The 26795-nt window shown below is 36.0% G+C and overlaps 5 protein-coding genes and 1 pseudogene across 12 annotated transcripts; 2 read left to right on the top strand and 4 right to left on the bottom strand.

The window, feature by feature from the left end:
* LOC104699898 (beta-glucosidase 30-like) lies at positions 1-3927 on the top strand (annotated as a pseudogene). The gene is made up of 12 exons (XR_015560800.1): positions 1-218; positions 1073-1142; positions 1280-1335; positions 1677-1752; positions 1861-1938; positions 2037-2124; positions 2230-2381; positions 2467-2685; positions 2778-2812; positions 2916-3018; positions 3216-3324; positions 3411-3927. The product of XR_015560800.1 is annotated as a beta-glucosidase 30-like (transcript).
* A 1546-nt stretch (positions 3928-5473) lies between these two features.
* LOC104699897 (uncharacterized) lies at positions 5474-6672 on the top strand. The gene is made up of 5 exons (XM_010415297.3): positions 5474-5655; positions 5769-5885; positions 5978-6012; positions 6210-6310; positions 6413-6672. Exons 1-5 carry the CDS (start codon positions 5516-5518, stop codon positions 6497-6499), a joined length of 480 nt encoding a protein of 159 aa, XP_010413599.1. The 5' UTR covers positions 5474-5515; the 3' UTR covers positions 6500-6672.
* A 17-nt stretch (positions 6673-6689) lies between these two features.
* LOC104704192 (ABC transporter C family member 9) lies at positions 6690-12656 on the bottom strand. Of its 2 annotated transcripts, none has more exons than XM_087456555.1 (11): positions 12427-12656; positions 9927-12283; positions 9747-9833; positions 9028-9663; positions 8770-8934; positions 8406-8700; positions 8109-8323; positions 7697-8002; positions 7554-7617; positions 7226-7465; positions 6690-7147 (listed from the first exon to the last, which is right to left on the bottom strand). In XM_087456555.1, the coding sequence occupies exons 1-11, from the start codon at positions 12449-12451 to the stop codon at positions 7020-7022; spliced, it is 4518 nt and encodes a 1505-aa protein (XP_087312681.1). In that variant the 5' UTR covers positions 12452-12656; the 3' UTR covers positions 6690-7019. The 2 variants fall into 2 exon arrangements, with proteins under 2 accessions (XP_087312681.1, XP_087312682.1); XM_087456556.1 differs by having other exon boundaries at positions 9927-12280; positions 12427-12636.
* Positions 12657-18867: 6211 nt separating this feature from the next.
* LOC104699896 (putative RING-H2 finger protein ATL36) lies at positions 18868-19479 on the bottom strand. Its single transcript, XM_010415296.2, has one exon. It carries the CDS (start codon positions 19389-19391, stop codon positions 18960-18962), a length of 432 nt encoding a protein of 143 aa, XP_010413598.1. The 5' UTR covers positions 19392-19479; the 3' UTR covers positions 18868-18959.
* A 218-nt stretch (positions 19480-19697) lies between these two features.
* Positions 19698-21454, bottom strand: LOC104699894 (putative UMP-CMP kinase 1). 6 transcript variants are annotated; one of them, XR_015560799.1, is made up of 8 exons: positions 21241-21454; positions 21094-21145; positions 20862-20979; positions 20628-20716; positions 20345-20425; positions 20165-20272; positions 20004-20076; positions 19698-19890 (listed from the first exon to the last, which is right to left on the bottom strand). XR_015560799.1 is itself a non-coding variant. In XM_087456550.1 (8 exons), exons 1-7 carry the CDS (start codon positions 21268-21270, stop codon positions 20014-20016), a joined length of 633 nt encoding a protein of 210 aa, XP_087312676.1. In that variant the 5' UTR covers positions 21271-21454; the 3' UTR covers positions 19698-19890; positions 20004-20013. The 6 variants fall into 6 exon arrangements, 5 of the variants coding, with proteins under 5 accessions (XP_087312676.1, XP_010413597.1, XP_087312677.1 ...); XM_087456550.1 differs by having other exon boundaries at positions 20560-20716; positions 21070-21145; XM_010415295.3 differs by having other exon boundaries at positions 20560-20716.
* Positions 21455-21538: 84 nt separating this feature from the next.
* On the bottom strand, positions 21539-25512 carry LOC104699893 (phragmoplastin DRP1E). The gene is made up of 15 exons (XM_010415294.3): positions 24980-25512; positions 24805-24868; positions 24605-24712; positions 24379-24480; positions 24214-24264; positions 24063-24124; positions 23821-23911; positions 23671-23735; positions 23289-23483; positions 23080-23199; positions 22926-22996; positions 22607-22832; positions 22470-22520; positions 21983-22375; positions 21539-21887 (listed from the first exon to the last, which is right to left on the bottom strand). The coding sequence occupies exons 1-15, from the start codon at positions 25124-25126 to the stop codon at positions 21759-21761; spliced, it is 1875 nt and encodes a 624-aa protein (XP_010413596.2). The 5' UTR covers positions 25127-25512; the 3' UTR covers positions 21539-21758.
* Positions 25513-26795: the final 1283 nt, after the last annotated feature.

The following is a 26795-nucleotide window of genomic DNA, read 5'->3' as shown; positions in this document are numbered from 1 at the left end:
AATCACTTGGGAATCTCAAAAAGACCACACACACACAAAATAAAATAAAATAAAAAAGAGAGAGACAGAGAGAAAAAAATATGGCTAGGGAGAGATGGAGTTTCCTCATCATCCTTTCGATAATCTCATTGTTAGCAAATACGATTAATTCTCGACAACTAGATCGGCACAGTTTTCCTCATGGTTTCATTTTTGGAACAGCTGCTTCAGCGTTTCAGGTAATATTTATGATTAGCAATCTGTGACATAGCAAATGGCTATGTGATTATCTGTCGCAAAGTTAACATCACGATTCAAATTTCTATTATTCTATTCTTTCTTTTCATTCTGTTATGTGATTATCGTGCATTTGTTGTTTCTTTATGCAATTTTACCATTTTGCATGCAGTATTATGGTCATATTCTATGAGTCATAGTAGAATAAAACATACAGTACGGTTTTAAAACACAATGCGAAAGATTTTGGTGTGCTTTTCTAATCATACAATTTTGCTTACGGGTTCTCTATTAAGTGAACTGAAAAAAAAAGCTGTTATATATTATATTTATTACAAAACATGCTCTTTTGGGGATTTTTTTTGTTGGCTCTATGCCCTTTCTTTGGTTTTAAACCAAACAAAAAAAAAATCGAAAAAAGATGAACCGTAAACTTAATTGTAACACATATCTGGGCAGCTGGATTTGAAAGTGAAAACACTGCTAGAGTTTCAACTTCAACTACGAGAAAAATCAAAATATTATTTGCTGACGTCTAATTGATCCTGACGTTCTGTATTTAATTCGTTCTTGTTTTCTTCTTCTCAAAATGTTTTCTTCTCATATCAAGTAAAGATATAAATTATCTTGCATCATCCTATAAGAGTTATAATGTTTGATTAGAGAATATGTTACATAAATTTACGAAAATCATAGTTTATAACAAAATTATCTAGTTAATTAAAGTTTACTACGTTCCAAGTTACAATCATATACATATCACGATCTTCCGTATAAATTTGCTCATGTTTTGTCTCATTCTTATTTGTCACTCTAATATTAGCCTTGCGATAAAAAAATAAAAATGTTTATGCAGTACGAAGGTGCAACAAACGAAGGCGGCAAATCTCCAACAATATGGGACCACTTCAGCCGCACTTATCCAGGTATTATCCGGTTACAGCAAAATCTACGGACGGATTCAATGGACCATTGTCGATTCGATGGACCATATATAGTTCTGCTGAATTATTTATGAGCTGTGACTGATTTTTTTTTTTTTGTTATATATCGTTGTTTGCAGAAAGGACCAATATGCATAACGCAGATGTAGCAATTGATTTTTATCATCGTTACAAGGTACAATCTATAATCAAGCTATTTATTACAAAACATGCATCTATATTCTGTAACCAATCATATGATATTCAAAATAATATTTAAATCAAACTATCATATTAATTAATGAAAATCAGGTTATCTCTAAATCTCGTAATTAATCATCAAAATGAAAACAGCTTTCGAAAAAGTCAATATACTTTCTTGCAAAGTTAACACGTTATCCTTTTTTGTTTTGGTTAGTCAATATAATATGGGTTTTTTTTTTTTTTTGGTTTTAATGTGAAAACAATATAATATGGTATTACTTATTTATCCTTTGATTAATCAAATATGTTTTGTGATACGACAAAAAAAATCAGGATGACATCAAATTGATGAAGGAGCTAAACATGGATGCTTTCCGATTCTCAATCTCGTGGTCCAGATTAATTCCCAGTAAGTTTGGACTTTTTATTTTCTTCTTTTCGATGATTAGAATTTTTCTTACAAATAACTATTTATACAAGTTATAGATAAAGTGTTTTTTTTTTTAATTATTTATAGGCGGAAAACTAAAAGATGGAGTAAATAAAGAAGGTGTACAATTTTACAAGGATCTCATCGACGAACTTCTTGCTAATGGTACAATCATTAACCTATGTGCTAAAGTCTTTATTAAAATTAAACATGTGGTTATAACTTAAATAATCAAATTTAATCATGGTTTGATAAACATGCAGATAGACAACCTTCAATGACGCTTTATCATTGGGACCATCCACAATCTTTGGAGGACGAGTACGGTGGCTTTTAAAGCCCTAAAATCGTGTAAGCAGAACTGGAAATGCATATCATATATCCAAGATACAAAAACATAGTTAATGTGAAATGATTAATTAATTTAGTTAATTTATATGACTCTGATCAAAATAGAAAAGATTTCCGAGATTTCGGAAGAATTTGTTTGGAACCTTATCATTCTGACTGTTGCGGGTATTGTCCCCACGATGGTTTGAGCCTTATCATTCTGATTCTGCTGATGATAAAGAAGCAGCTGAACGAGCTCTTGCTTTTGAAATTGGATGGTAAGTTATCTTTAACCAAATAATTTAATGATTTTAATGTTAGCTTCTATTGTAACTTTTTTTTTTTTTTTTTATGTATATATAGGCATCTCGATCCAGTGATTTATGGAGATTATCCAAATATCGTGAAAAAATATGCAGGACATAAATTACCTTCATTTACTGCAGAACAATCAAATATGTTAAAAAAATTCATCTGATTTTGTTGGAGTAAATTATTATACGGCAAGCTTTGCTGTTCACACACCTCAGATCGATCCTGAAAAGCCTCGTTTCAAAACTGATCATCAAGTCGAATGGAAAAGTACGTACTACTAATTACCAAAGATTGGTCCATATATATAAAAAGGCTTAGATGATAAAACTAAACACTATTTGTAAATTGCTTTGAAACAGGTACCAACCACAGTGGCCACATTATTGGACTTGGGGTACGTAACTTAATTCGTTTTTCGTAAATACTAATTTCTAAATGTTCATGACGAATAATATTATCCTTAGGTATTTAAAATTAATAGATCATTTTGTTTTCAGGAAGAAAGGGGTTTATTGTTGTCATATCCGGAAGGCTTGCGAAAAGTTCTAAACTATATCAAAGACAAATACAATAACATGCCAGTCTACATCAAAGAAAATGGTTAGCAACATTATTTGTAATCTCTTTAACTCGTCTAAAAACAAAATAATGTCTTATCCCTGAATTCTAACTTGAGATTGATATGTTCTAAACAAGCTAAATAAACTGAGTTTTTGAATAGTTTTCATTGTTTCGTGTTTTTCTTCTTTTTCTTGATGCGGCTAATTATGTTTTATATATTGATTACTACATTGCAGGAATCAATGATCACGACGATGGTACACAACCAAGAGAAGAGATTCTTAAGGACACATTTAGGATTGAATACCATAAGACACATTTCGCAGAACTTCACAAAGCTATAGTGTTAGTTCTTGATTTTCTTACAATATTTATATTTTCTGTTGAAATCGATCAAATTTATGATAATGTTTTTTTTCTGATGTTTATAGGGAAGATGGGTATGACGTAAGAGGATATTATGCATGGTCATTGATGGACAATTTTGAATGGGAACATGGATACACAGCTAGATTTGGTCTTTATTATGTTGACTTTGTCAATGGTCTTAAACGTTATCCAAAAGATTCGATCAGATGGTTTAAACGGTTCCTTAAGAGATCGGTCGGAGAGACTAAAAAAGAAGAAGTGATCAAGGAGACGACGTCATGTAAGAAGTCACGTGAGGAGGGGAATAAGACACTGTATGAACAAGAGGTGCAATCTGCGGGCTTCTTTGTATCTTTCATGGCGGCGAACCAATCGAGGAGAGACGAGGAGGAGAAAAATCGTTGCTCGTTTGATTATCCTTACAATCATTTGGTGTTTTGCAAGTAATAGAGAATCCATCGTCATTTTATTGATTTCATATCCCCTTATGGTTTATTTTATTTTTTTCATCCCTTATTGTCATATATGTAGTTGTTGAAAATTTTCGTTTGTTATATATGAGAAGTATTTTATTAGAAAGAGAGGGTAGTGGAGCTGCACCTGCACATAGTTTAGCTAAATTTTGGCTGTTGTAATTCAACCTTTTATTCTGATTCTGTGTTTATGCCTCTGTGGCTACAAGATCAACTTTGTAAGGATATTGTTACTTCAATATATATATATATATATATATATATATAAGTTTATGTTTTGGAGGAAAAAAAAAACATAGAGGTCATGATCAGATGGTGTTATTTTACAGTTTGTGTTATAGGCTACTACGTTTTTTGTCTCTTTTTTTATTATAGTAAAAGTCAGTATTAGGCTACTAAGTGGGACGGTTAAAATGGTTAATCAGACGTTTTGGATGAGGTAAATAGCGGATTGACAAAATCAGAATCAAAATAATAATAAAAAAATCATAGTTTACTACTATGACGTTTTGTTTGTTTTGGTCGTCTTTGTGTTAATTGTATCAATTATTGATTTTTGATAAGATTGAGTTGTCTTAATCTATCACTCTCTCTGATTGCTAACAAATTTATCGTACATACGTAACGTCATACCACATCTTTTTCATCACATCAACACCATTCACCACGAGATGCTGGATATATCCCTATCTACAAGTGTCTAGTTGTGGCTTTCTTAAACAGCCGTAAGAGAGAATGCTTTTACTAGATTTATTCTACTATCTTTATTCGTCAACGATACTTATCGCTTACATAAAACATTGCATCAAAGTCAGAAACGTAACAAGCAGTCCGAGGTAAGAAAAACAACTGTAATTACACCAGAAAACCTTAGATTGTACTACATGTAATGTAATACCCGTCAAGCCCCTCTCCTTGTCAGTAGATTTTTGTTCTGTTCTGTAAGATAGAGCCAAACTCACTGTTTCTCCAAGAAGCAAATTGGTCATGCGTCATACTAGTCGTGGTGAATTGTCTCTTCTTCGAATTAATCTTAGACTAAGATTGGATTCCAGTTTTTACAATTTGGCCAAATTATATTATGTCGTATTTTAGACAATCTCCGTGTGTATGTTTTTTAGTGTACACACAACAGAAAAAATTCAGAAGATTGCCTAAGTAAGACCCCTTGTTCTCTCCCGGTTTTGAACTTTTGATTTGTGAGTTCCGGTTTGCATTTTAGTGAATAATAAAAATACAAAAAAAATTTATTGTATTTAATTATTAGTTTTTTTTTGACAGCCATAGTATTGAATTGTTGGCTCATGGAACTCTATAATATTTAAGATTTGATTCTGCTTGTTGTATATGGGTTATGTTCTAATCCATGAGTTAAAAAAACTGGTTTACATTCCTAAAATTGTATTAAACCAATCTATATAATACATTCGGGTTTATATTGGTAAACATAAAAAGAAACAATAACCGAAACCGAGTTTAGATCCGAATAAAACATTTTTCTATTGCCAATTTACTAATTAAGCTGGTATACCAGAATTGTTGCAGTTGATTAGGGTGAACCGATTAGAATCAGTGGTTCAAAACCATCAACCAAATAAACCGGTTTGGTTAAGTATAAACCGGCTGCGAGAGACTCCGACTAAAAATACTACTAGTTTACAAGACGACGGAGATGGCGGGTGAGACAGAAAGCTATGGCGACGTTGCCGACATTGATTCGAAGCCTGAGGAAGGAGCAAAATATTATTTTGCCATCTCTCAGACGAGCTTTCTCTCTATGCGATCAGATCAATCTCATCGATAACGTTCCTGAGGATCAGCTCCGATTTCAGGAGTATGTGAATCATATCAAATCCCCCTTTCCTAATTTGAATTTTTGAGCAAGAAAGTTTGGATTTTTGGGTACGCAAATGTATTCGATTAGTGATTGCTTTTTTTTTTTGGCAGGTTTGATGAGACGAGTTTCACGGTGAATGGGGTTAGATACGAAGGTAGCTTGCTCTGTGTTGGGAATTTGCTTATGTCATGGAGCCCTCGTAACTTCTCCGAGATCACAACCGATAGGTATCAATGTGATAGTCTTTAAACTGCGTAAAGTTTTAATCTTTCATTGTTTTTATAGCAAGTTTACATAATCTCTATTTCATTGGATGCAGCTTGTCAATCTTTCAGACAGTTCGACCAATTCCAGGTACTAATACATTTAACATTCGTTATGTTTGCCACTCCTTAACCAATTTTACTGTGGTTGATTTGGATCTTTAAGAGACCATATGTTATGTATGCTTACACCATATTGCTAGTGGCTAGAAAAGTTAAAACCCTTTACACATATTGGAACTGTATTTGACTCTTTCTTTTATGATGGTTTTTGACTACAATCTCTAGAGCTCTTGATTGTTGGGTGTGGAAGATACAACCACCCGCTGAAACCGCAAGTCCGTCAGTTTGTAAAGTCAATTGGCATGAAGCTAGAAACAGTTGATTGTGTATGTCTACATCCTCTTGCTTTGTTTTTTACTCATGTCCTTGTTCTGTTTGTTTTGGAGTATCTGTCTGTGGTTATTGATTAACAAATCTGTTCTATCCAGAGAAATGCTGGATCAACTTACAACGTTCTGAATGAGGAAGGCAGGATTGTGGCTGCTGCTTTGCTTCCTTATGGAGTTACATCGTAAGAAACTCAACAACTCTTATTGTAGAACAATCTTCGAACCACTCGAGTCGATCTTCATAGTTGAAACACCAATACGGTCTTGTTTACTGTAAATAAATATGTTTCACTCGAAACTTTTGTAAAGAGAATCAAAATTTCCATCCTTATATGCTCAAGAGAACCACATTATTGCAATATTGAAATTGTCCTTGTTCACAGCTTAAACTAGATTGAGTATTATTTGATAAATAGAAGATACTCTCCTGCTTTATTCCATTGTTTACATGAATTGTTCTCCAAGAACACACTGAAAACCTGGTAAAGAACCTAAACCACAAGTACTTCTGTGATTAAAGCATAAAAGATACTGAAAGTAAATGTTGAAATTTCTTCGATACGCCTTGCTCTTAACCATGGTACTCTCTCCATACCTTTGTTCAACTTATGTACTAAATAGCTAGTAAGACTTTCAACTTAAGCATAACTGTTGAAATGATCTTTCGTTTTCTCGGCAAAAGATTATCATCATCTTTCAGTGATACTCAGCTGAGGAGATCATTCGAGCCTGTAAAGTGATTAGAACTTAGCGAATACTCTTTTATGAGTTTGGAGAAGAAAGAATCTTCTCTCTGTAGCAGTTTTGCAGGTGAGTCGAACTCTGCGATTCGCCCTGCTCATGAAAAAGTGATTTTAGAACTCATTGCTATGTGTGTAAATGTATGTGAAAACACATGTATATTGTTCTTACCATCACTCAGAACAAGAACAAGATCACTCTCGATCACTGTGTGGATTCTGTGTGCTATAGTCACCACTGTTCGATCTTTAAACTCTTGACTGATGATCTTTTGTATCACACCATCTGTTGCAGAATCAACTGAAGCAGTGGCTTCATCAAGCACCAGTATGTTGCTTTTCTTCAACAACACCCTTCCAAGACAGACCAACTGTCTTTGCCCTACGCTCCAGTTTTCTCCATTTTCAACCACTGTTACATTCATTTATAATTCTTAGTTTTCATTGTCCTGAAACCATTAATTTAAATATTCTTCTCATAAAGATTTCAGAACACTCACCTGTAGCATCCAGCTTCTTATCCTTTGCACGAATGATTTCTCCCAATTGGCATTTATCAAGAGCCTAAATATCACCTTGTATTAGAATATATGTCAAAGTAAAGCAGAGAAGAATTACAGAGAGTGTTTTGCAGGTTTGTTACCTCCCATATTTCACGATCAGTGTACTGAGCTAGAGGGTCTAGATTCAATCTGATTGTTCCATCAAATAGTGCTGGATCTTGAGGAATAATCCCAAGCCTTGATCTCAAGTCATGTAGACCTATCTTGGTTATATCCACATTATCAATAACTATGGTTCCTTGACTTGGCTCTACAATCCTAAATAATGCCTGAATTAGAGTTGATTTGCCGCTTCCTGTTCTTCCTACAACTCCAATCTTTTTTCCTCCTGGAAACTCACAGGTGATGTTCTTCAAGACAGCTGGGAAATGTTCTGCATAGCGGACCTGGAACAAAGACATCTCAGTATTGAGAATCTTGATTTACATCTGTTTCTGTGAACTTGGTTCTTCATTTCACAATCATATTTTTAACATCTACTTTGTTATTTACCTGTAGGTCTCTGAAGACGATTGATCCTACATTTGGCCAGTTATCAAGAGGTCTGTGATCATCAATTACTAGAGGTGCTTCACTGGGGATTTTGGAGTACTGAAGAATTCTTTCTACAGAAATCATCTTGTTTTCTGCGTTGCATATGTTCCATATTACTGTGGCTTGTAGAACATTCAAACTTAAGCCATATGTGACCCCAAGACCAGCAATACCTGTAAGGAAAGGTGAACAAGAAGTTTGAGTTCTGATCCCATTAGAAGGAGTAGTTACTGATTTATGATGTATGAAACTTACTTGGATTTATGACACCTTCAGGGAGAGTCACAAGTAACACCAAGGAAAAAGCAAAGACAAAATGAGACAGCAAATTCAACCGGAAAGAAAGCCACTCCATTGCGGATGCAACATGGAACCAAGGCCTTGAATGGCTATCAATTAGAATAAGGTTTGATCTAATGAAGCGCTCTCGTTTATCAAAAGCACGTATTGTTGTTGCACCAGCAAGCGATTCAGCGAAATGGTGGAGGATTGGAGCTCTTTCTACTCCCGACATGCGTGACAGTTCTCTTGCTGTTGGTGTGTAATATCTCTGAAGAAAACACGAGCATAAAAAAAAAGAATTGTTGTATCAAGAAAATGGATTTGTTTTCTCTCTTACCTGGTAAAACACGCAGGCTATTGCTACTGGAAGGAAGATGACACAAACTTGCCAAGCCACTTGCGACATGACAAAGATGGTTCCAACAATTTGAATGATCGAAAAAGCACACCAACCTAGTCTGACTGCCATTTCCAAATCCAGGACACTTTGATCTGTGGATGCCTATTATAAAACATGAAAAAACCAAGGTATATTTTTCAGTCTAGATTATTAATAAAAATATGTTTTTTTGTTAGATTGATTCTGGTACTTTACCCTGTTCAAGATTCTTCCTGTTGGAGTTGAATCGAAAAATGACATGGGAGCTCTGAAAATGCTGCAGAGCATCCTTGAGAAGAACGTCTCTGCTGTTAGAAGTCCACCTATCGCGACTAGAATAGTCCTTGCTAAAACACAAAGTGAACTTCCTGCAGCAAGAAGTGCGTAAACAAGTAAAATCCGATCCATTCTTAACTTTGGTGTGGATTCAGCAGTTGGAGGAGCAGTCCATGCCATCCAGTAATTGCTAGCGATCTGTAGCATTTGAAAGCAAGACTGAGCCAATATTATGAGTGGCACAAGCAATCCGCCTTTTACAGTTGTTAAATATGCCATGTAAACTTCTTTGCCAATTACTCCTTTCTCTATTTCTTCATCTTGCACTAGCTTTGCTTCTTTCTTTTTATTCTCTGTTGAAATGTTATGCTCTGAGTAACACTGTGTCTGTAGACTCTCTGAAATTGATGCTGTGTCATCTTTTGATTTCTCTTTGAAGTTTCTGCTTGATTTTTCAATTGATAGGATTGATTCTAGTGCTACGTTATGAGATCCTACAAGAACTTCAAAACCTATGTTTTGTTTTAGAAGCTCTTCGAACTTGCCTGCTTGCATCACTCTTCCGTTTTGCATCACCTGTTTTAGAGTACAAACACTAATGTTAATGGAAACTACAGCTTCTTTTGCATTTGCTTACTACCAATGATGGTTTCTCTTACCAGGATTAGATCTGCTGCTGGAAGAAACTCGACTTGATGGGTAACGTAAAGTACAGTCTTTTCTTTCAGTATCCCCATTAAGCAGTCCTGCAAAACCAGGTAAAAAAAAGAACATTGTCAATTGTCGAGTTCTGAGAGATTAAGTACAAAGATTACAAATTTCCATGAACATTATTATACTTCAAAGAGTTGTCTTCCTGTATGAGCGTCAACAGCACTAAAAGGATCATCCAGTAGATATATATCAGCATTCTGATATACCGCTCGAGCAATCTGTATCCTTTGCTTCTGACCTCCACTCATGTTTATCCCTCTCTCTCCAATCTCTGTCAGGTCTCCATTAGAGAAAAGCTCAAAGTCCTTAATCAAAGCACATGCTTTAACAGTTCTCTCATACTTCTCGCTTTCATAAATGCTTCCAAACAAAATGTTATCTCTTATAGTCCCGCTTAGTATCCATGGCGATTGAGGAACATAAGCTTGTTTACCACTAACTCTAACTGTTCCCTTCAGCTTCTGAATCTCCCCTAAGATTGATGAGAGTAAACTTGATTTTCCTGATCCTACAGCTCCACAAACCGCCACTTTCATTCCTCTTTTTACTTTCAGTTCTATCTCATCAAGAGTCGGTCTGCTTGGCTCAGGTTCCCAACTGAATGCTCCATTTTCTATTTCAATACTTAACTCTGCATGATCATTTGAGGAATACTCAACTGCATCCTTCTGAGTCTCGCTTTGTTGAAGGTAAGAAGCTATTCTATCTGCAGAAACCTTGCACTGAACAAGCGCTGAGAGAAGATCAGGTAAACCAAAAATAGGACTTTGTAACATTTGAAACGTTGCAAGAGCAGACAAGACTGCTCCAGCTGTTAGCTTCACTCCCAGTAACATACAGGTAACAAAAGTCACCACAGAGATCAGTGAAGGAGCTCCCCAAAGGATGAAAGTAGTGAAGGCTTGTAACCTCAAAGACTTCCATAAACAATCGTACTCTTTTTTTCGTAACGTTTTAACCTTGTTGAGAAATTGGTTATCCCATGCTTGAAGCTTCAGAATCTTCATGTTTTTAAGAATCTCTGAAGTTGCTTTCATTCTATCATCTTTAGCATTCATGATATCTGATTGGTAGTTTCTCTGCAGCTTCGTCAGGGGGTAATTGCACGCCATCACCATGAAAGTTGTGACCAATGCAGCTAAAGCTCCAAGTCCCAGATGTTTTTGCAAGATATAAATCGCCGAGAAGATCTGTATAGGTAACATCCATATGGTGTTTACATAATAAATGAAATCAGTGATCCTCTGAACATCTACACTCATGTAGTTGATGATCTCTCCGCTCGTGTGGCTTTGCCGTGATTGACTTGACAAAAGTAAACCTTTTTGGTATATATGCGATATCAAAGCTGCTCGAAGGCGCATTCCTAGCTGACGAGCTCCAAAGATCCATTGTCTTTGAGTAACTGTCTCGACGATTTTGGCACTTAGAAACCCGAGTGCAAGAAGGTAACCATGGTTTAAGCTCTGGGATTGTTTCTCACCTAGAAACACTACAAAGTCATTGATGAGATATGGTCCGATGTAAGCTGTGCTCGCGTTTACAACTGCGAATACCGCGTTGATCGCGGCTTTCCTCCAGACATATCGAAGAACCGTCTTATAAAAGAAAGCATTTCCAGGTCCTTCTTCTTCTTTGGTGGTTTTCAGTTTCTGGTCAAAGGCATGAGAGCAAAAACGAGCAGAGTCTTTCACATCTATGTCTGGTACATCTTCTTTGCCGAGAGGTCTCTTGTACCCGAGGGAGAACAAAGGGTTTATCCATGAGAAAGTGACGCGTTGGAAGAGAGTAGCGTTCCCATATGGAGAAGTAGAAGAAGAAGAATCTTTCTTGTCTTGCTCAGTTTCTCCACCAAGTAGTAGTGGCTCTGTGATTCCGTTGGCTTCAAGAAGACGGAAACCGGTTTGCCCTCTGATTGAAACAGCCAGCAAGAACAAGGATGCAAGAAGACCAGTCAAGTCGGCATAATCCTGAAATCCGAGAGGCTTGTGTTTCGAGGTTACGAAGTGAGCATCAAAGGCAGAGGATAAGATGAAACTACAGAGCCACCATGTCCTTAACATCCAAGGAAACTTAACAAGCCTCTTTTCTCTGATCTTCACCACAGCAACAGAAACAATCAACCAAGAGAAAGCCTGTGAAACCTCAGCGGAGAAGACAGAAACAGAGGAACCACATCGTGACACCACGCTGTCCCGAAACAGCAAAAGCAAGATAAAGCAATGAGTCCCGAAGATCGACACAGAGCAGATAAGAGATATGTTGTAAGAGAAGCTCTGCTTCACGGTTATGCTCTGCTTCTTCAAGTCTTCTTCTACATCATTATATCCTCTGTTTCTCACTACACCAAACCATTTTAGTGCCAAATGAGTAACATAGAAAGCAAGGAAGGCCACTTGCATACCCATGCTTGTACGTTCTTTCAAGCAAAGCGAGTTTTGTTGCAACCATTGCGTTCTCATGAGATGAAAACACGTTTCTGCTGCTCATATTAAAGCAAGCACAATCAGGTAAAAGGACGAAAAATATTGAATACATAAACAAGTTTCTCGATTATAATAATATTTTTAGTTTCATGATCAGATAAAAGTAGAAACTTATCAAGTGAGAGATTATCAACTTTACCTGCGGAACCAAAGAGCTTGAACATAGCTTCTTCTTGGTTTGAGAAACACTAGAGATGATTGGAGATGATCAGATGATAAAGTTCATGTTTTGTCTTCAGATAAGAGTTGCAAAGGCCGGAGAGAGAGAGAGAGAGAGAGAGAGAGAGCTAGAGAGTGTTGTGTGTGTGAGACAAGTTTTGAGTTTATAGTGAAAAGTGACGCCAGCTACAAAAATACGTATGGCCGACCAAAATTAAATTTTTATAAAAAGACTTTTATATCTCTAAAAGACTAAACGATTATCTTTACAGAATTAATTTCTTTGTTTACAGTATGCGTTTGAAAACGTGACTTTTCATATCAATTTTTTTTTCTTTTTTAATTATCAAAAAATGAGTAATTATTTTTCCATCAGTGACATGCACTAAAACTAAAACTATTAATTTAAACAAATTTTACTAACACTAAAACTAAAACTATTTATGGTGAGGGTGTGACGGTACTAACACTAAAACTTTTTTTTTTTATCATTCCCTTATAATAAAATGGAATTACACAAACTTTTTCGTACAATATATAATTTTTATAAATTAGTTACAAAATAGATTATACATTAAATATAGGTTTGTTAAAAAAAACGTTATAGATTAATTGGTCAATTCGTGGGCTATATAAATTCACTTAAAAATATCCCAAAAAATCTTCTTAAAAAGTATATGCCAATGATTTATACAATTTCCTAAGTAAAATCTTTAGTATTCCATGTATTGTTACAAAATATATACTGCTAGGCATAAAAATATATTCTTAGGCGTAAAAAAGAATAAAATCTTGGCAATTTATCACACTTAATCGTGATTTCTGAGATCTTATTGTGCAACTGAAAGAAAATCTTACCTAAGCACATGTCATATTAAAAAACTTTCATCAAACATGCTCAAAAATTAAAATAAAAACAAACAACAAAAATAACTATTTTTCATACATAAAATTACAAAATTAACAAATATGTGTTTTTTAAGTCATTATATTTAGCATATGATTTTATTGCATAATATTTTATCCAAAAAACTTTTAAAAATAGTCATATAAATTATATTTTATTCTAAAATTATAATATAAATAAAAGGAATTTCAATCTGTGTTCTATCACGGTCCTAATCTAGTTACTATATATAACTAATGACATAATAAGCATAAGAATATGAGTAAGAATATTAGATAAAACCTGTGAAGTTGTTTTGGGAAAATATATTTGGAATCTATTAAAAATGGAGAAACTCTCAAAAATGATGAGCTGAATTCTAAATGAGTTGAACAAAAGTAAGCAATATCACTCTTACTATTGTGCTATGATGTGGTCACTATACTATTAATTAATGATGTGTCAACATTGATGAAGTCTAACGAATTTGTTTTCCGGCCATACGCAAGTGCCGGCCATGCAAGTTATTATGATAAAGGGTTTCATTTCATGCAAGTTATGTTACTTTGCATACGTTACACCAATGCTCTTTCAATTTGTAGTTGAAACCTTAGATCCGGCTTTACACCAATACTTTTTTTGTCGATATAAACTTTATTCTTTATGGAAATATTACCGTGACCGACGATCGCTGGGGTGTACTTGGATATATTTTTGTTTTGTAAAGGAAGTAAGAACACAGTACAATTTCATAGTGTAAACTCACGTGTAAGTGTAAGTATTGTAAAATTGATGAAAAGTATATACGAAATAATCAATATTAATGAAATATAGTAGAATCGTTGAACGTAAGGGATGTACCAATATATACCAAGGCAAAAACTTTAATTTAGACTTGGTACGTTGTACGTTACACATGTTTCGTCGAATTTTGATTTGACTTGGTATTACTGAAAGTTTTGCTGTTTAGCGTAAGGATGTACTTACGTGTCAGAATCGTACGTAGAACTGGCTTCCGTGTATGAAAGTTAGGCTCGACGCTTTTGGAAAAGAGTGAGTGAGAGAGATTCCAATTCGATTTGATTCCCAATGCTTGCTGTCCTTTTCCACTAAACTGCAGGTGATTGGGACCATATATGAGCGACGGCGATATTACACAATCCTCCACTGTATAATACCAATATATTAGTATATGATAGATTTGATCTGGCAGTATCCTCAAATCATAATCAACGTCACCATAAAACCCAGTTAGGGTTCGAGCTCCTTTATAAGTTCAAATAAAAAGTGGTATACGACCACAAAACTAGATGACTGGCGAAGAAAAGAAAAAAAAAACTATTGTAACTTTTTCTTCTAATAATTATTACGTGATTAGTTATCCCTTTTTATGATTTTTGGTTGTATATTCTACTTGCCATAATATTTTCTTAAATTGCTATTTTCAGTTATTTTTAGCTTTGATCGAAGTGATATATATTTGACAATTTAAAGCAAAAGAAAAAGAAAAAGAAAAAAAAACAAAAAGACAGAAAATGATATCCATTAATCTTCGCCGCGAGTCCCACACCGTCACTCCCACTAATTGTTGCATTTGCATGTAAGCGTGGGAAGTATGGAGTCTAGTAATATTTTGACTTCCTAGATGTCATTGTTATATATATATCGTTAGAGGGTTGTTAAATAAAGAAGTATAAGAATTAGAATACGCATGTGCGTATGCAAGATTCGTTACATAGCATAGAAACACAATAACGATGAAAGAACAAAAGGGTATGACTGCATGAGTCATTTATTTAATCATTACATAAGTCGATGTCTTTTGGCCCATAATTTGAGTCGAGACGCCGCTGCTGACCCCAATATTCTTCCATCGAAATACGTACCGGCAAAGATTTTCTTGATAGATCAGCGTCAAGCGTCTCCAATATCGATGTGCCGGGTTTAACCGGTCTTACTAGGGCCGTATGGAACCGGTTTTGGTAGAACCGATTGAAAATACGCTGTGATTTGTCCAGAAGTTCGAATCTAGTTCAACTCAGTTCTTGCATAGGCGAAATTATAAGGACTAGTGTACGATTATCCACTAAATTTTAAATAATGTCTATATAATATACCTGCTTGCTCCGGCCCAGCGTTGCCAACGTTTGGTTGTAAGGGCAGGTTCGGAAATAGTTTATGATTTGTCAAGGTTTAACTACCAAAATTTTGAATCTTTAAAGGCTGACACGGAGAATCTATGATAAACAAGTTTATAAATCATGTCCGAAAAAAATACCTAGACCAAATAACTTAAATTAAAGGAGAACTAAAACCAGGCCGGTTCACAAATTATGTGTCATCTTAACATGTACTAGTCTTTTTTTTCGTTGTTAAATTATATATATATATATATACATATGTAATTATAATGTTTTCATATTATAATATTTTCATGTGAAACATCTTGTCCTCAAACAATATGCATGTACGTACGGGTATGTTAGTGATTTCCATGTGAGTTTCTTGGTGGTTTCTGTCATTTTTCTTCTTATGTTTAGATGCGTAAGCAACTTGCTTTTTTCTTAACTTTGCAAAAATACAAAAACAAAAATTAAAGTATATATAAAAAAAGACCCACCTCAATTCAAATGATGAAGTTCGTAAGCATACCATAAGAATGATTCATGGTACTATAAGTCTATAATTTATTGTCCACATTCGTTGCACATATTACAAAGTCACATGGATTTAAGGTTATATTAAACCTGAATATACTGTAATCTTAAAAGCATATTATTAGTAGTCTATGAACGTGTGGATAACAAACAAAACTATCATCTGACTGTTACGTACGCGCGTGTGAGGGTTTGTGTTTGGGCCAGGCTGGTGTAAGCGAAACTTGGACACATAAATCATATGAAAGCGCATGAACTTTGTGATACATTTGCTATTAAAGATTTTTCCTTTTTTTGTAAGGTGAAAACAAGATGTCGATTTACATTTTGAAAACAAGGCTTCTTGCAATTTGCAAACATAGACTTGTCGAGGAAAGAAAAAATCTGATTTATTTTGTAGTCTTAATTAATCCATACTTTTAGTGATTAATATATAGCACAAACTTCTGGATCAGATTAGTAAAAAACTAAAAACTATAGAACCACTGTAGTAGAAAAACGACATATTATAAAAATATAAGAATTATCACAAAGAAAAACTATCAAGAGAATTATAAGCTTACGTAAAGAGAAATGTTGCATTGAGGGTAGATCTTACTTTCGAACTTGATGGGCATTGTTTTGACTTTTGACGGATTGATGGAGAATATTAGAGACAAAGACGTACGGCAGAAGACAAGACCAATTGAGGAAAGGATCCTAGTTTAACCTAGAATTATATCGCTAACATGTCACGCTAACTTACGCCCACCGGACTATCAAAGCTGGGCCTTTTAACTTTTGATATTTATCAGGCCCAATGCAACTAGGATCTATACTCCTTTGTAATTTCGTTTTTCAAGTAAAAAAAATTTATACTTGGTAAATTACTAAATTCCTTCGAAAAAGTTTGAATTCCCAATTCTTAGGAAGGACTTTTTTTTTTTTTTTTTTTTTTTGTCAAATTCAAACTTTTTATTTCTTGCTCTAAATCTATTTCTTGTAATCTGTTTTTTTTTAATGTTATACACAAAATTAAGGAAGACTAATTCTTAAGTTTGGTAATTGGTGTATTGAATTTGATATTTTAGAAGATTTGGTTGGATTTTAATATTTAGAATTTTAAGAGATTTGAGTGTAAATTTGAGATGATTTGTTTATTGAATTTGATATTTTAGGATTTGCTGAGATTAGTTTTTGGAATTTGGGGAGATTTGGTTATTGAATTTTAGGTGATTTTAGGATATATATATATATATATATTTTAAAAAAAAAATATAGAGTGACTTAGAGTTCAACGCCGTGACTTGTATAATGTGTTATGAAAAAGCATGTGAAGAAGCTTCTCTCTTGTTTCAGTCACCATCACCTTCTACAAGCTCCTCCAACTGATCTTTCCACAAGACAGTGATAAGAGAGCTCATCTGCAAATGCAATTCCTCATGGGGCTTGCCCTCTACCATAGCCACTGCAAATGCTACCTTGAAACTATCCCCAACTCATGTAGTATATATCGACCACTTGTGCAGCCAGTATTATAGACTGTTGGATTGGTTTTGCTCATTTTATATATATCTAATCCAAAAGCTGGCATCGTTGTAACTTGTGAAGACACAATTAGCATCATTTCAACATAACTTCTCTAATACTATTACACCCAACATCACCCAACACCTCGACAATAAAAAGGATAAATCAAATTGTGAGAACATACAAAGTGGTGTGAAGTTGAATGAGATGATCAAATTTTTAGCAAAACTTCTTGTAGCCAGAAGGCAGTGGTGTTTTAGAATGTTCTCCATCAAGGTGATCTGAAGATTTTGACAGTCGTCGTTGGTGGAAGCTCCGCCGCGGAGGTGGCCGAGACATATGGATTTGATAAAACAACGGGGGAGGGCAAGCCGTATAGCTTTGATTAGATGGTGAATGTTTAGGTTGATCGAAAATTGTTGCCACTGACCTCAAGATAGCGGTCTGTAATTCAGATTGAATGGTGGTTACTCCCACAACCACCAGAGGCGGCGCGTCGGAGTGGAATTTAAGAGTAAAGAGAGAGAACTGCAGAGATGGAGGTATTTTATATAAAAAGTTGTAATATTGGCATCAGACTCTTTTAATAAAAAAAAATCTTTTAAAGTTTCACTTTTAAGGTGTGATTTGGAAGTCATATTTTTGAACTAAAAAATGTTAGAAAAATCTCCTAGAATCACATTCAGTACGATTTTAAAAATCATTATGGTATTTTGAATAACAATCAATTCGAGGTGAAATTTATAAATCATTGATTGAATAACAAGTGATTTTAAATGAATTTTATAACACATTCAATAACATATGATTTCAGATGATTTTTAAAAATCTCTTATTAAATAACAAGAGATTTTGAGAATCCTCCAAAATCTTCTATAATATCAAGTTCAATACACCTCATAAATTCCTTCCAAAAAGTTTGAATTCCCAATTTTTAGGAAGGACTTTTTTTTTGTTTTTGTTTTTGTTTTTTTTGTCAAATTCAAACTTTTTATTTCTTGCTCTAAATCTATTTCTTGTAATCTGTTTTTTTTTTAATGTTATACACAAAATTAAGGAAGACTAATTCTTAAGTTTGGTAATTGGTGTATTATAACCTTTTCTTCCTTTTTTTTCTTTGTATTCTTTAAACCAAGAATCTCGAGTTAATGTTAAAACATTCGACACTACTACCTGAAGCCGAAAGTAACTACCTATTTTCTTTCCTAATTTGTCCTACTTCAGTCTAACTAGGAACTAGGGTGCTTGCATGAGGGAGCTACATTTGGAACGGGAGTAAGCTTATGTTTTAATATTAAAGTTAGCGTAATATAAAAGCAACACATTATAAAAGCAATTACGTAAAGAGAAAAATGAGCATGGACACATATTAGTTAAGCTTATGTTTTAATATTTGTTAAACACTTAGTCATTGACAGGTCAGAGCATTAAGAAAACATGGAATCCGAAATTAATATAGAGCTACGCTACGCGTCGAGATTCTTTGTTGGTGAACAAATCGATCACACCGGCCGGAAAAAACAGTGAGAGCAGAGGATTCGCCGGCGGTAACGGCGGAATCTCAGCTCTACACAACGGACACTTGGACATTACACTGAGCCATGTATCTATGCAATCCGCGTGGAAACAGTGACGACAAATCGTCAATCGTCTCATCTTCTCACCTTCCTCTGCCTCTCGCAGACAGACGACACAGTACGGCGGAGACGAATGATCTTTCGCCGCCATTCTCCACCGGCGGAACGTGAATGTGCGGTGGCGACGCCATGGACGTGTGACGAGGAAAACGGCAAATCTTAAGAAGAGACGTGTAGAGAAGATAGAGACGGAGGCAACCAAAACAGAAACGGTGATGAATTCGCTAAATCTAAACACAGATTGAGCCAACATCATTCAGCACAAAAGTAGAAGTTTTTTTAATAAGTACGTAATTAAAGAATGAACCACAGACTCTGGATGTGGTGTGTGTGTATATATGCTTTGTAAGCTGGATGAGATGGACGATCATGATTTGATATTAAAATGCATGGACGATAGTTAACGGCAAGTTCGTTATACGTTGACCTCTAAATACGTACTAATCCAATTTAATGAAACTGGTTTTCAAGCAGACGCATGTTCATAGAAATTTACAAGTCTTTGTATAATATCAATGGACTTGTAACCAGACTTGGTTAATAAGTCAAGCCTACCAAGATATTGACTAAAAAGTGGTTATTACCACGAAACTATGGATATATCATCATAATGACTAATGAGAAAATGTTAGATGTAGAGTTATTTACATAAACATAAGCACAAATCTGTAAACTTAGTTACGTATACGACACGGCACATAGACTTGGAAGTCTTTGTTTTGTTTTGTTCGGTGATTCCCCCTAGTCCTTGCATGCTGGTACAGAGTCGACAGACAACGACAAATCAAACAATAATACACAGAATATCTACAAGGACTAGGGTAGGCAACAAACAAAATTGTATGGTTTGGATGATCACGAACTCTACCTTCTCAAGTTTAAGATGCAAATAAAACTTTGACTGCCTCGAAAACCTCCTCGCTGGGTTTTGCAGCATTGATCTGGTGGAGGAATCAGAAACAAAAGAATCAGGAACAGCATATGATAGTAATAACCATGGAAGAGAACTGGAAAACCAAATCCTGAAACCTTTCGAAGTTTCCCTCTAGATTCGTAGTAGTTAACAATAGGGAGGGTAGATTCAACAAATACTTTAAACCGCTTCTTTATCGTCTCTATGTTATCGTCTTCTCTTCCCTTCAAATCCAAGAAACAACTGGTAACAAACAAGATCCGAACTAGATATCATTTTTCAGAGAAAATACCAACCTGGTTCCTGTTCATAATGCGTCTTTCAAGTTCTTCTTCAGGACAATCAAAGAACAGAACAAAAGCAGGCTCGATTTTAGCCTGTCAAGATCCAGAAAATATTAAACCAAGGCTTCAACGAGACAAGTATAGGACTCGATTAGACTCTAGAATAGGCATCAAAGAGAAGACAGTTGATAGGTTAGTTTAAAGAGATGGAACATGATGACCCTTACAACATTTTCGAATACGATTCGATTTTCTTCATTGCGAGGAAAACCATCAACGAGGAACTTATCATTACCACTTTCCTCCATAGCTTTACATAAAAGCTTCACTGTTATCTCAGACGGCACAATTCTCCCCTCTGCAATCATACTTCGGATCATGGCTCTGAAAAAAAAAACAGAAACCGGAAACTTCACCAACTGTTGGGTTTTTATCATACAAAATCATCATAACCTAGAACAAGATTCACTTCACACACAGGCACAGAGCAATTAGCTTAAGACATGAGATTCACTGAAGCAGAACTTACCCAAATTCAGAACCAGACTTAATTTCTGCTCGAAGAAGATCACCAGCACTGAAATGAGTATAGCTAAAGTGCTTCACAACATTAGCACACTGAGTACCTTTGCCACTTCCAGGACCACCTAGAACCAATCAAACCATTCAACACCACCACAAAAAAAAAAAATTTAACCTTTACGCATGATCAGCAAGAGTAAAGCATAATTACATACATAAAGTGGAATTATTGATATTACCCAACACAAAAACCACGGTTGACTTCTTCCACCTAGGGCTTTCATGTTCGCCCTGTAACCAAATAACATCATTGAATTTAGGGCAAAATCCAGATTCTATTAGTTGCAGGAAAACTGAAACTGGGTACAGCAGGAGGAAATCGATACCTTAATCGAAGCATCCACAGGAGTTTCCATGATCAAAGACGATGTAACGGTGAATCAAACACAGAAGTATGACAAATACAGGCGACGATGATGATTCAGGCCTCAGTGGAAGATAGAAGAAACTAAGGAAGAAGAACAGCGTGTAGTCTGCTAACGGGTACGATTAAACGGCGCCCAGTCAATTCACTGTACACTATCTCCAAATTGAGACGACACGGCGTTTCAAAGGCATTCAAAATAATATCTCACAGATAGTTCGATTAAAACGGCATGCAGTCTGCGTCCGCTCTACTATTCATGAAGTAAACGCCATGGCGTTTTTAAATAGCAGTGAAAAAGTTATTACAAAACGTCTCAAGACTCCCCCAAGCCAACAGGGTCAGATGATCACATACATACAAAGACATAGCCGATGGAAATATATTACAAGCCGACGAACGTGTTATATCAACACACAAATGTATTGTTCTCTACTTATAAAAACCATCACCAGAAAAACACACAGAGTTTTGGCTTTATCATCGTACCCAAGCAACAGCATCAATCTCGTCTCTGGCTTTCTTATATAACTCGAGCCTCTTCGCGCACTCTAGTCTCCTATCCATCAATGCCGGATCTTCATCTAGTAACTGTCCCAACTGTTTCCCCTGTGAAATTTCCCAACCAAATATAAGTTTTGACACGCATTAGCACAGAATGCAAATGATTTGAGACATTGTTTGTTGTTTTGAGTTCAGTTTACCTCTCTCTTACTGATCTGTGAGTAGAAGTAATTGAGCAACGCGAGCTTGGCTTTTCTAACCTGACAATAAACACAAGCTTTTGGAATTGTGTTGCGAAGTGTGTCCGAAACCATGTTGACATACGCGGATACATTTGATGCTATCCTTCTGAAGTGTCCATCTCCATACTGGTCTAACGTTGCAGGCGAAGGAGAAGCGGTTTGGTTTTTCTGGTTGCTTAATGGTCTTTCCATTTCTTGAGGAAGTTTCCGGAAGAAGTCAGCCGTTAGATATGCAGATTCCATGTCAACAAGTCGAATAACTGACTTCTTGCTTTCTTCCCTGAATTTCTCCAAGGAGCTGTTGGCTGCTGCAGCAAGCTCGACTTGCAGCGAAGGGAAACGCTTTAGCTCCTGCATTTTTGCCATCAGGGAGATCCAGTAAAAATCCTTGTATTACATTTTTACCAGTCATAAGAAAATCATTAGTTTGAAAAGAAAGTCTCACCTGAGTTTCTGATATTGACTTCCTCACAAGCTCTTTCAAGACAAAGTGAACCTGTTGCATATGCCCCAAACTCATTACGCTCTTTTATATATACAAAAAACAAAAGAGAAGTGAAGGGACACTGTAGAAGAACTTACAGCATCTACAGAAGCTTCGGCTGGACCTCTAAAGTAGCCCAGCGACCCTTCAATAAGACGGCGATAACCCTGTTCAGGTGCAATCAAGTGAGGTTGATAGCCATCTGCCTCAGACACGATTCTCTTAACGCTTTGTAGAGAAAGATGGCGATCAAAAGGAAGCTTTTTGAGTGCAGCTGGAAGTTGGTTGTCGAAAACTCCATAGATACGGTCACCTCCAGGACGCCTTAAAATGTAAATAATATGAGGAGGTTAACCAAAGAAAAACCAATAACTTAAGCCTAAAGATTTCCACAGGAAGATGAGTAACGATGTTTACCCGCCATCCAGATGTTCCTTGAATATCTTATCGAATGCACGGCACATCTCCAATATAGTGTATAGTTGAGCCTGAGAATGCAACCAATAGATTTAGCCAATAGTAAAAAATGTAAAACTTCATCGAAGAGAATCACATAAATGTACTCTCTCACCCCAGCATCGACTGCGATAGGCCGACCCATGCGGTCTAACTCCCTTTCAAGTTCCTCAATGCTTTTGTTTATTAAGGACAGGATGCTAGGAATACGGGTCCTGATAACAGACTCCAAGTGCTGCGAAAAAAAAAACATACAGCAATTGAAGAACAATGTATAAAACAATACAATAAAAGTCGCAAGCAAATCAGGTTTTGAATGAACACCTTAGAGAGCAGCTTTGCCAGATATTCAGAACCCATTTTGCTGGCTAAGTGACCATAGTCAGGACTGGTGTCAAAATATTCTCGTTCCTTGCGTCTCGCAAGCATCATATCGACATTCTTATTGATGTCTGCTTGTGAACGGTTCACTATCCCAACCCAAGGATGTTGCAGCTTGTATGATCTTCCTTCAAGAACCTTATTAAGGCAAGCAGTTTTGTACGTCAGATAAATATTTCTAAATTAAAAATGTAATATCAGTTCTGTATATTTAATTACTTGCATCATCCCTAGATGGGCTTACCAACTATGATATCAGTCATGTCTAATAATCATCACAGTAGATCGTGATACATGAACCAAAAAGAGATAAAAAGGTCCTTACTGCTAATGCATTAGTTCCTTTGTCCATCAAGTCTAGCTTGGTAAGAACACCAAATGTCCTCTCACCTGCATCACAAACATAATTTTATCGTCAGAAGACAATAGCTCTTGCTAAATACTTTAATCATTCGCAACAGAACAGCAAACAAACCTGTTGGATCGACATCTTTGGCGAGCTTAATTGCATCCGATGTGGCTATGTCTTGGTTAGCAGGGGATATAGCTAATATGATACAATTGGGCTGGAAACAAACAGAACTAACCAATTTAGAACTAGAAGACGCATCCAAAGAATTATAAACAGAAAGCTTAAGGTTTTAACAAAAGCAAATAGAGCCTTTGCGTATATACAGCTTAACAGTCTTGATAACACTCAAAAGTAGTAAATCTCACCTTATCAACATAAGTGCGAACCATGGTTTCGATATCCTCAACGATGGTTTCAGGCTGTCCCTCTGGAAATTAACGACGATATCAATAACCTTCATAGAGCCATCAGAGAATAAATAAAAGGAAACCAAACGAAGAGGTAAAAGAATCATACCAACAGCAACCTTGGTCAAACCGGGTAAATCAACGAGGGTCAGATTCACAACTGTTTCCATAGAAGACAACATAAAAAAGGAGCAAAGATCAATGTTAGTTGCAAAAAAGAAACAAGTTTACTACGGGAAGTAAATAAAACCCACAGACTGTGATGAAAGCTGACCATTTGGAGAGAAGATACTGAGGTGAATAGGAACTGGAGATATCTGTTTGCTCTTTCCTGTGATTCTATCAGTCTCATCCTCAATCTCCTTGCGGACCATAGCTGCAACATCAAAGAAATTCAATGAACACTTTCAACTACAGTTCTTAACCAGAGAAATGATGAATTCAAACAACAGAGAAACCAAAACACACACAAAGTAACTAAGAAAACAGAGCAAACATACCGAAATCTGTGAATTGCCTCTTGGGAAGATGGAGGAACTCAGCATACTCCTCTGTTCCATCATCCGTCTTATGAAGCTGCAACACCAAAGGCCGTCTCGTAACGATACCTGCAGACACAATACTCCTTCTTCAAAACCAAAGCTACTTGCTTTGATTAACAAAACCACATAAGAAGAGAAGGTTTTAAAAATTAACAAACCAGATCCTCTAGGAAGAAAATCTCTCCCAACAATGCTCTCAAGAACAGAAGATTTCCCAGAACTCTGCATACACCCAAATTAAAAAATAAAATAAAATAAGCATAAGTGTGAAAGAGTCAACAGAGAAAAACCTAGGAACAAGAAGTCAAAAGCTAATTAAACCGGAGAAATCACCTGACCACCAACGACGGCGACGGTTGGAAGAGCTTCCCAGAGAGAATTGAAAGCGTTATTTCCAGTTCCACCACCATAGTCACCAAGCACGGTACATGCTCTCTGTATCCTATTAACTAACCCAATCAAACTCTCCATAGTATTCATCTTCCCTTCTCCTTCAGTTTCAGATGAGAGAATTCAAAGTTCCAAAGACGACAATTCAGTACACAAAATAGGAAAGCTGCTTGAAAATTCGCCAACAGACCAAAAGACTTGAAAGAGAGCTTTAGAGAGACGAAGAAGATGACAAATTTTAGGGGCAAAATAGGGAAATGAGTTTACAGAATAAAATGTCGTCTCTCTCTCTATGGTTCTGGAAGGTTTTGATTGGTGTGCCTTTGTGGTTCGGTCGGTTTACAGAGATAGCTTAGCCGTCGTCACGGAGTCGCTTGACTTTGGTTCGGTATGGTCTGGTTTATCAAAAACGGTCAAATCTAAAATAATGAAATGGATAAGATTTGTGTGCCTTTTTTTTTAATTTGAGCACTTTTCACACCATTTATATAAAAAATCCTTTTGTAAATTTTGAAAGATTGTCGAATCCCTTGTTTGGGCTCAGGACTCTCTTATTCACAAAGAGGTTTCATTTCTTTGAGAATATAAAGCTTTGTTTGGAAAAACACTTTTCCACTTGCTATTTTCATCCGAATTATCTCCTTTTGGTGACTTATTTTCGCGAATCCATTACAAACGATAGGTTTGCTTGAGGTTTTCTTGGTGTGAACAGTAATTCTGGGTTTTAAAGTTTCAGGGTTTCCTTTTGGCTTTTGAGACGTATGTGTGCAGATCTATCTTGTCCAGGGGTTTTCAAGGGCTTTTATTAGAGATTTATAGTTGGGGAAGATGTCAGCAGCGATGGATCAAGCGTTGATGGCGATGTCCTTAGAAGAGGAGGATATACCGTTTACTCTCCCAGATCTGCCAGAGTTCAGCTCTTGTGAAAGGAATTATCTTAGTCTCATCGGAAGAATTTTAAATCCGAAGTGCCAATCAGTATCTGGAGTAGTATTCGATATGCCAAGAAAATGGCAGAAGGGTGATAGAATTAGAGGAATAGCGCTGTCAAAGGAAAGATTTCAGTTTATCTTCCAGAATGAACATGATCTAGAAGATGTTTTGAATAAGGGATTTCAGACATATAACGACTGGGGTCTGATAATGGAGAGATGGACTGAACATCCTGCAGCAGATTCACTTCAGTTTACTACTCTTTGGGTGCAGATCCGGAATATCCCCATTAACCATTATACGGCTCCTGCGATTACGGCAATTGGAGAGTTAGCTGGTCAAGTACTTCACGTAGCATTTGATCCGTCGCGAGCTCAAGGCAAAGAGTATGTTAGAGTTCAAATTCGTTTTGATGTCTCCAAGCCTCTAAGGAAATCAAAGGTGATAGGTCTTCCCAACAATAAATCAGTAGAAATCTTCTTTAACTACGAGAAAGTTCAAAAGAGATGTTTTAAGTGCCAACGCTTATCTCATGAAGTTGATTTCTGTCCTATTCTGATAAAGAACCGAGAAGACACTTTGTTGGCTAGAAGAATGGGACTGGCCACTCCAAAGGCAAATCCCCTTACCATTCTTAAAGAAGCAGACCCTCTGTTCAGTGTCTTAAGAGAAGATCAAGTGGGTATAAACCCCCTTTCTGGACGTCCCAGGATTGCCCCAGAAGTGCTGGAAGGCATGAGGCAATATCTCCTCTCTGCTAATGGAGAAGTAAGATCAGTTAAGGAAGATAGAGTCAGGAAAACGGTTGGTGAAGCAGAAAAATCCC

Source organism: Camelina sativa, chromosome 7, assembly GCF_030686135.1.
Source record: "Camelina sativa cultivar CO46 ecotype springtype chromosome 7, ASM3068613v1".
Classification (NCBI taxonomy): Eukaryota; Viridiplantae; Streptophyta; class Magnoliopsida; order Brassicales; family Brassicaceae; genus Camelina; species Camelina sativa.
The sequence above is the reverse complement of the archived record's forward strand: the minus strand, read 5'-3'. Positions and strand labels throughout refer to the sequence as shown.